Source organism: Podarcis pityusensis (assembly GCF_964106645.2).
Source record: "Podarcis pityusensis genome assembly, chromosome: 13".
NCBI classification, from domain to species: domain Eukaryota; kingdom Metazoa; phylum Chordata; class Lepidosauria; order Squamata; family Lacertidae; genus Podarcis; species Podarcis pityusensis.
The window spans coordinates 47,999,655-48,008,587 of record NC_138038.1 but is presented as its reverse complement, the minus strand read 5'-3'; the positions used below and the strand labels follow the sequence as shown (position 1 = coordinate 48,008,587).

General features: G+C 49.2%; 1 protein-coding gene across 1 annotated transcript; it reads right to left on the bottom strand.

The window, feature by feature from the left end:
• Positions 1 to 799: 799 nt before the first annotated feature.
• LOC308461043 (uncharacterized protein) lies at positions 800 to 5,450 on the bottom strand. Its single transcript, XM_080977628.1, has 2 exons — positions 4,766 to 5,450; positions 800 to 1,378 (listed from the first exon to the last, which is right to left on the bottom strand). Exons 1-2 carry the CDS (start codon positions 5,433 to 5,435, stop codon positions 804 to 806), a joined length of 1,245 nt encoding a protein of 414 aa, XP_080833754.1. The 5' UTR covers positions 5,436 to 5,450; the 3' UTR covers positions 800 to 803.
• Positions 5,451 to 8,933: the final 3,483 nt, after the last annotated feature.

The window sequence follows — 8,933 nt, the reverse complement described above, 5'->3', positions numbered from 1 at the left end:
AGATGGCACACACTAATCAGCCAAATGGCAAAATTCCTACCAGGCCCTCGCACCAATGCAAACGACCCCATGACAGGCATAGCAAGGTCAAGCGGAAGCCCAACAAGGGAGGGCGGGCGGGTGATCCGATGCCCACAGCGAAAGAGAAAGCAACTCTCTGTGGGCCTTCCTTAAATATCCTCTGATCTCCACCCCCAAAGTGGCAACATACAAATTGCCCCAGCAACACCATCACCAATCCTTGCCAGGCCCTTTCCTTCAATTTTGCCTGGCAACTACAGGGTGCTTTGCCTGGCCCCAGCCGCAACACGTGCTCTCCTTTAATGAGAACACGCTTTGCGTGCTGAGGTCCCCCAAAACACCCTTATCCCAAATAACTCACACTTCACACATAATTTTTGTTTAAGGTTTTTTGGCATAATTTTTTGGCCACAACTTTATTATCATACAAAATTGTGAGTGGTTGCTTAGGCATTGGTTAAGACTAGCTGTCCCCCCGCCATGGGGACAGCACTGACTTCCGGATTCCAGCGAAAGCCAGTGTGGAGGAACAAGATCAGGGGATAACTGGAGCTGCGACACAGACCCTCAGCTTCTCCCCACATGCTCCTAGGGGCTTACACGGCCCAAACCCGATTCCAGGGGTTTGGACGAAAGGATGGTAAGCCCCTGAATTCCTTTAACGGAATTCCCGTGCAGCAGCATCACCTGAGGGGCAGGCACAGCCAATCCATACCCCTCCACCAACCAATTTAAACCAATGCCTAACCGCCACCTGAGCCCTTACGCTCACCGCCAGCCACTCACAAACCTAAACACACTCTCAACTTAGCCACCACTGACCTCAACCATACATCATTCCCAACAGAGGTAAGATGAACCCCATCAAACCTGTAGCAATCAGTGGCTTTAACATTAATATCTGGGTGGGGAATCACAAGCCCACCCAGATCAGACACCAGCTTGCTCGCAGCTGAATTAATACGCTTTCGCACCCTTTCGGTGGCCGCAGGGCAGGGACTACCCCTCCAGATGCAACGCTGAAGCAACTGTGACCAAATTAGCTTAGTAGCGGGCACCAAGGCCGCCAGGTCCCTCAAATCCTGCAAAATAACAGCACGTAAAACATAACAGGAAAAAGAAACCATATCATTTTCCCCAAGCTGCACCACAATCGCCGTAGGGGGGCCCTCCAGAAGAACACGCCTCTGCATTAGCGGTAAGAACTCCTTCCACCGCATCCCCCTTCTGGAGATCCAGGACACTCGCACGTGCTGCGGAAGGCCGAGGCCAACTCCCAGTTCAGATTGCCGAGCTCTGCAAGCGGCCCAATGCACAATACTGTGCCCCACTATCCAAACCCGGACAGTGGGTAGACCTAGGGTAAAACAAAAGATGTGAGTACACGAGATCAACATCATTTCCGCACATAACCCTTATATGCGTCCGACTTCCAGCGACCCAGGTCTTTAATCCTCCTTGCCGACAAGCCCCAATGGGCGGCTGTTGTTGCAGCCCCAATCCTGAAGGAATGCGGAGCAAACTCAGAGGCTGCATGGCCACAAGCAGCAACGACCTTGCGCAAAACACCAGTGAATTGATGGCGTGCCAATGGACGCCCATCTTCATGAATGAACAGGGCCCCTCCCCCAGGAGGCCGCAACGCCATATATTTCTGGAGATCCTTGACTGGGCAAGGCCCCCCAGCCCAGTTGCTGGGAGCCGAATAACTGCCCCTCTACCCAGTTGATCAGTTTTGGAACTCCTGACAAGGATCTGCAATTCTGACTGAGACAAGCTCACGTCCTGCAGCAACAAACCTCTCGAACCTCCATCCTGCTTAGGTTCACACACCACCTCCCCAACCCTCAGGGCTCCAAAAAAGGCTAACGAATAGGCTGCGGAAAATAACCGCGCCTCAAACCTGGACCAACAGATGCCCTTTAGTTTACTTCGCATCCTGGTCAACAATCCAAACGTTATAGGCCTCCTTGTAGCTGGTCTGGAGGGGCAAAGCCTCCCCCACCCCTCCAAAGCCTTGCGCACCACGAACTTCCCACATGGATCATTATTAAAATAAACTTTGCTAAAGAAGGAAATTGCAGCCGCATGCAATCTCAGCGTCCTGGCTGCCCTCCGCATCTGAAATAGATGCGCCAAATATTGGAGCACCTGTGCAGTAGAATGAGGTGTGCATGTTCCCCCTACCACGGATTGCCCAGTGAAATGCAAAAAAAATCGGTCCAAGCCTTCTTATAGGACCTCAATGTGGAGGGGGCAATAGATGCAGCTACTCCCTGTAAAACTAAGTGCTGCCAAGGTTCCAGAGATGATCCGGGAAAAATTCCGGACGGTCTCGAGCCACTGGCGCCAGGGACCTGAACCGCTGCATCTGAAAACGGGACAGAGCATCAGCAATCTCGTTAGACACTCCAGGAACAAAACGAGCAGAAAATACAATGTTAAAACGTAAGCAATGCAAAACAAAGACCCTCAGCAGGGCTGATACCCTAGGTGATCGTGAAGACTGCTTGGCTAGCACGTTCACCACCGCCAGGTTATCTGTCCAAAAACATACACGACGGTCCCTGAAATGCTCGACCCATAAATGGACTGCCACTACAATGGGAAAAAACTCAAGAAAAGTTAAGTCCCGAGTTATAGCTTCCCCACGCCAAGCTGAAGGCCAACGCTCGGCACACCACCTGCCATCCCAATACAAACCAAAACCCAACGACCCCGCAGCATCAGAGTGCACCTGAAAATCGGTATAAAGGTTCAAGGTGTCCTGCCAAAGAGACACCCCATTGAATTCCTCCAGGAATTCCAACCAAATACGAAGGTCAGCACGCACCTGAGCTGACAGGCGCACCCTATGCCTCGAGGACCTCAAACCTGACATAAGCCTGGCCAAGCGGGAACAGAAAGGTCGCCCTGGGGCGATCACCCTGCAAGCAAAGTTTAGGTGGCCCAGCAAGGACTGCAGCTGCCGCAGAGTAACTTTTTTCATGGGAATGAGTTCAGCGATGACGCCCTTCAGCGTGAGTATCTTATCCGCCGGCAAACTGGAAGTTTGCGCCACCGTATCCAACGAAATACCCAGGTAAGTCAGCTGCGTAGAAGGACCTTCAGTTTTCTCCGCAGCTAACGGCACGCCCAGTTCCTCGGTTAAGGCAGCAAAGGCCAGCAGCAACACCACGCAATTCCCCGTATCGCTAGCTGAGGCCAACAAAAAACCATCCAAATAATGAGTGACTCCGCCCAAACCAGTTCTTTTGCGCAGAGCCCAGCCCAGAAATGAACTAAAACACTCGAAGGCCGCATAGGCTACCGAGCAGCCCATGGCCTTATCAAAGTAAAATTCCCCGTCGAACTGAAATCCCAGCAACCAGAAGTCATCAGGATGAATTGGAAGCAGCCGAAATGCAGACTCAATGTCACATTTGGCTAGCAGGGCACCCTGTCCAAATTTTCTTATCATTTTGATCGCTTGATCAAGCGAGGCATACTTCACCGAACAAAGCTCCGGGGGAATAACATCATTTACTGATGTGCCCCTAGGGTGTGAAAGGTTGTGTATCAGGCGAAATTCCCCCGGAGCTTTTTTAGGAACCATACCTAAGGGTGAAATATGCAGATTAGGAAAGGGTGGAACGGCAAAAGGGCCTGCCATACGGCGTAGAGCCAGTTCTTTCCCAATTTTCTTACGCGCCACGTCAGGCATATCCTTCACAGACTTCTGGTTTGAAGGGTTTCTAGCTACAGGATTTGCCGCCACTGGGATTCGAAAACCCAGGGAAAAACCGTCACGCAAATAAGATGCTGCCTCCTGAAGAGGGTATAACTGTAACAATGACAACAACGGCTGTAGCCTAACCGGGGTATGAGCTAAGGAGGAAAGTACACTATTTTCCTGCACCGGCGGCTGCAGCCTGGGGCGCGGCTTTCGGGGGCTGCTGTGAGCCCCACCCCTTCCGAAAGGGCCGTCGAACCCCTGCACAGGCAGAAGCTGGATGGTTCCCTGAACACTTCTCACAACTATGAGAATATCTGCAGAATTGGCGCTGACAGGTTCCTTTGTTAAAATCCCAACAAAAGAACTTGCGACCCGTCTTAGCTGGCACAATCCTAGTTTTTTGCGATTCAGGGATCTTATTGTCAATACGTGGAGCCACATAAGTGGTCCATACATCTAAATCCTTTCGGTCCCAGCGGGCAGTGGGGATCTTGGCAGCCCTGCGTCTGAAATTCTCATCATAAGAAATCGCAGCAGACGCTCCAGCCATCGTAAATGCTGAGCGAACTATGGACAAATAAACCCATAAATGCATGGACCTCCGTGGGTAGGCCGCTGCCACCACTCCAGCGAACACCTGGAAACTATCCAGCCATCGCTCGAAGGTCCTTTCAACCTTTGGCAAAACCACCCTCTTTTTCGTGGCTGCCAAACCTCTATCCTGGGAGTCCTGACACTCCTGAGGGGGTGCCAAGCTAAATATATCAATGTAACGGCCATCCAGAATCCTAGATCGCAGCTTTGTAGTCAAGTGGGCACCTGGTATAATATCCCTAGCTGAGTTGGTGGAAACTTTCACATCAGGCATGAGGACCCCTTCCAGACAGTCCTGCACCGCCCCATACTTTGTCCTGTGAGAGTTTGCCCTCCGCTCCCAAGCCCATTTTGGAAGTCCTGATGTCTCCCCAAAGCCCCAGTATAGCGAAAGCGAAGCTTCCTCATCACTACTGGAGGTTTGAGACAAAGTACCTGCGGAAGAGGATGAGGTGTCTCTCCGTCTCCTCTTAGCACGCTTCTTGGAACTCTTTTTCCGGCGACGGAGCCCACCAGAAGACGACTTTGGAGGGAGAGGAAGGCTGTCCTCCACCGAAGACTCAGATGCGTCGCCTTGCAGCACAACGCCTGGAACTGACTGAGAAGAGACTACAGGTGAATGACCAGGAACAGACCTCACCACTGATGAGGACTGTACAACTGAACCCCGTGCCGCCCGAATCCGGGCGGATGACCTCCGCCTGGTCGGACCCCTGGGGCCGCCCCGTACCCTTGGCGCTGCAGCCTGGGAGACAGGTGAGACCGACGACTGGGACAATTGATTAGTACGCGAAAGACCCCCAGCTAACAAATCCTCCCCCTCATCTTCAGCCGAAGATGACACCGAAGGAGGTGCGTCAACAGGCGGAGCTGGACTAGCAGAAGAAGTCGTCGGAGTCGAGCAGCGTTGAATCAAACCATCCATTTCAGCCTCAACACGTGCTAACACCACTGGGTCACTGGCCAAGCCAGTGACCATGGACTGAAGGCGTCTCAAAGATCGCTGTGGCACTGGAGAACGCAAAGCTTGGGACGGGCCTTTTATGGGCCGCTTCGCTGAGGAAGCGAGATCAAGCCTCCGTGACACCTTCTTCTTTGGAGCCATACCTGCTACTAGTAAAAAAGACAAATAATAGAATTAATGCAAGGCTACACCAGTGCTCTTTGTTATAATGAATAGTCAATCAGCCTGAAAAACAATCAATCCCGATAGGTGCAACTATATGGCTCACCAGCAGGTGGCGCAGCCAGTAATCAAGGCCAATGGTATAGCTGTGTTTCAATAAACGGCCACTAGAGGCCAGCACGCAATGAGGAGGCAGTAGAAAATGGCGCTCCCGCCAAAATTCCCCAAAATGGAGGCCTCCCAACTGACTTCAGGCAGAAGGCCTCCCCCAATGCCCAAAGCAGGCCGCAAGCAGGCCTCCAACCACCAAAGCCGCTGTGCGCGCTAAGCGCCACCGGCTAAAGCTGGAACATCCGAGGAGGGCCCCCCCGCAGCCTAAAACGGCCCAACTCCGCAGGCCGCAGGCGCCGAAGCGCGGCAAAAGCCGCTACCGCTCGGAGCCGGGTGGGGGGGGTGCCCAAATAGGCCCCGAGCCCAAGGCACGTCCCACGGCCTCCCCCAGCTCCCCCAGGCACTCCCCGCTATACCCGGGCCAAGAGGGGAAAGGCTTGACTAAGCCTCCCCAAGCCCGGCCCGAACAGGGCCGAATAAGCAAGCGCCGAGCGCCGCGTGCGAATCGGCGGCTCCAACGGCGCCTGCGCGGAGCCTCCGCGCCAGCCGGCCCGCCCCGGCTAGTAAGAGCGCGCCGAAGCGCGCAAAAAGGGGGCCGCCGCCGTGAGAGGCCAGGGGAGGACTACGGTAAGCACCCGCTTTTTTCTCTAGTAACCCTACGAAGTGGGGGGGGGGGAATGGTAAAGCTCCGAGGGCCCGAAGGTCAACCAGCCCCGTCCCCGGCGCCTCGGCTACGAACCGGGCCGAAAGGCCTAGGGTCCGCCCCCCCCTCCCGGCCACCCCCAGCAGCCCCACGGGACCAAAAGCCCACGAGGAAAGTTGGGGGGGGAAGGCTAGTAAAATGGAAACAAGAGTCAGAACAAAAACAAATAAAAATTGAAAACTAAAGACAAAGAACCTGGAAAATAAATTAAAGAAGGGGGGGGTAGACTTTGGGGAGATAAACACAAAAGGCCAAGATCAAATAAATAAATAAAATAAAATAGGAGAAAATGAGGAATGAGATATAGATTTATACAACCGGTCTTTAGCTGTGTTCGATCCGATGCCCACAGCGAAAGAGAAAGCAACTCTCTGTGGGCCTTCCTTAAATATCCTCTGATCTCCACCCCCAAAGTGGCAACATACAAATTGCCCCAGCAACACCATCACCAATCCTTGCCAGGCCCTTTCCTTCAATTTTGCCTGGCAACTACAGGGTGCTTTGCCTGGCCCCAGCCGCAACACGTGCTCTCCTTTAATGAGAACACGCTTTATAGAAATCCTAAGATGTTGTATGGCTGGCAAATTTCACATGTTGGTAATCTAGAGGAAAAATGAATGCAGTCCAAGCCTCCATGCTTGTTGTATCCATCCTGACAAACATTAAGAATAATAAACATTGGACATTGGGTTCAAAATAGGGATGAGCAAATTTGTTCAGTTCATGTTGCTTAAGTTTCTCATTTTTCTGGTCTTCAGCTGAGTTCTCCACATATGCACTTCAGTTTTATTTTTCTTTTTAAAAGGCATAATAAAAATTAATCATCACCTGCATTGAAATTTCTCGTAATATTGATGTTTTTGTTACATAATCTCACCTGTTATAGACATTCTTGCAGGACATCAGCTCACTTGGTAGATCTGAATAGAAGGACACTCTCACTCAGATGAATACCCCATTTGATAAAGGGTGGTATATAAAGATAAAGAATAATAATACCCCCAAAGCCCAACATACCTGCTTTTACAAAGAAATTTCAAATAAGACATAACTGTGGTGTTTCAGTGTAATATGAAGGTTTAAATCAGCTCAGAAATCTGACCATATAGTGAATAGATTCCCCCCCCCCCATCTAAATCAGTCATACACTAAAATGGCCAACCATGGGGTATTCCAACTTAATGCAGTGTATAGTTCTCCTCTGAAATTATAAATGGACTCTTCTTTCAGTATGGTGACAAAGTTCTATCAACACATTCTGGCCTTGGCATTTGCTGTGAAAGAGATAAATGAGAATCCCAGGATATTGCCAAATGTCACACTCGGGTTCCATATCTACGACAGCTACTACAATGCAAAGATGACCTACCTTAGCACTCTCAAACTCCTTTTCAAATCCTCTAAATTTGTCCCCAACTACAAATGTGATTCCCAGAAAAATCTCATAAGCATCATTGGGGGATTTGGCTCTGATACCTCTTTCCAAATGGCTGAGATCATAGGCCACTACAAGATTCCACAGGTAAGAGTTACGAGTGTGGCTTTGGGATTCCCCACCCCCACAAATCTTACTTTTGTCATTCTAGGAGTAATTCTGCTTTTCAGAACATGGGAGGGATGTGAAAGAGCTTAATCATAGACATTGGATGGATTGTTGCCAAGTTCCAGGAGATGGGTTTTAACCTGGAAGGGGTTGCACTCCCTGTGAAAGTTCTAGGTCAATGCTCTTAAAATTCAGATTGTTGTAGTGAAACAGAGACCAGCCAAGAAATTGTCATCCTACTTAGCAACTGTAACTGCAGTTTAGGACTGCCCTTGTATGATACAATAAAAAGCAAAGTTGAGTTGAGATTTCAAAGGAAATGTTTGTATGTGGGTTTGTGTGTTATTGGGTTGATTATGTTTTAATTTTGATTATGTATTTTGTGTTCTTATATTATGATTTTATTTTGCAAACTGTCCTGAGAGCTGCAGGCATGGGGCAAAATACAGATTTAATAAATAAATTTAATAACTCAAAAGGTGTTGGATTCAAGTATCCCAAGACCTATTGATTGCTTCAAAGAATATTTGTTGTATCAAAAGATATATGCACACAAAGAATGCTGCAAAAATAGGTGTTTGTTTTTTTAAAAAAAGAATACATTTAGATATATGACATGCAGTGTCATGCAGTGTGGCTTTGTGATTCTCCACCCCCACAAATTTTACTCTCTCCATTCTAGGAGTAATTCTGCTTCTCAAAACATGGGAGGGATGTGAAAGAGCTTAATCATAGACATTGGATGGATTGTTGTTTAGTTGCGTTATTTTAGCATCAACACTTCTACCTCCACCGTGTTAATGTTGAGATTGTTTTTCATGACGATACACTAGATTCCTTAGGTGAGTTTGGTGAAGTTGTACTTATTACCTCCCACCACAAGTAGCAGAGTAGGGGATCTGCTTTTTGAGCAGCACTCATTAAACTAGCTAAAGGTGTAGATCGCTGTGCAGGATGCCTAAAAGTCCAATTTTTGCTTATATTCATCTCCATGGTTATTGCTTTAAAATTTCTGGTTTTAAAAATATTCCTTTTCATTTTTTTAAAGAAAAATCTGAGCATATACAGTGGTTGTTTTAAATTATCATTTTACGTAAAACTGTTGCATGTCATATATCTA

Excerpts from the sequence above, each read along its gene's own strand:
- LOC308461043 (XM_080977628.1), bottom strand. The coding sequence starts at position 5,435 with ATGGCTCCAAAGAAGAAGGTGTCACGGAGGCTTGATCTCGCTTCCTCA. Across the intron at positions 1,379-4,765 it reads CACCTCATCCTCTTCCGCAG|GTCTACCCACTGTCCGGGTT; the intron begins GTACTTTGTCTC and ends GTTTTACCCTAG.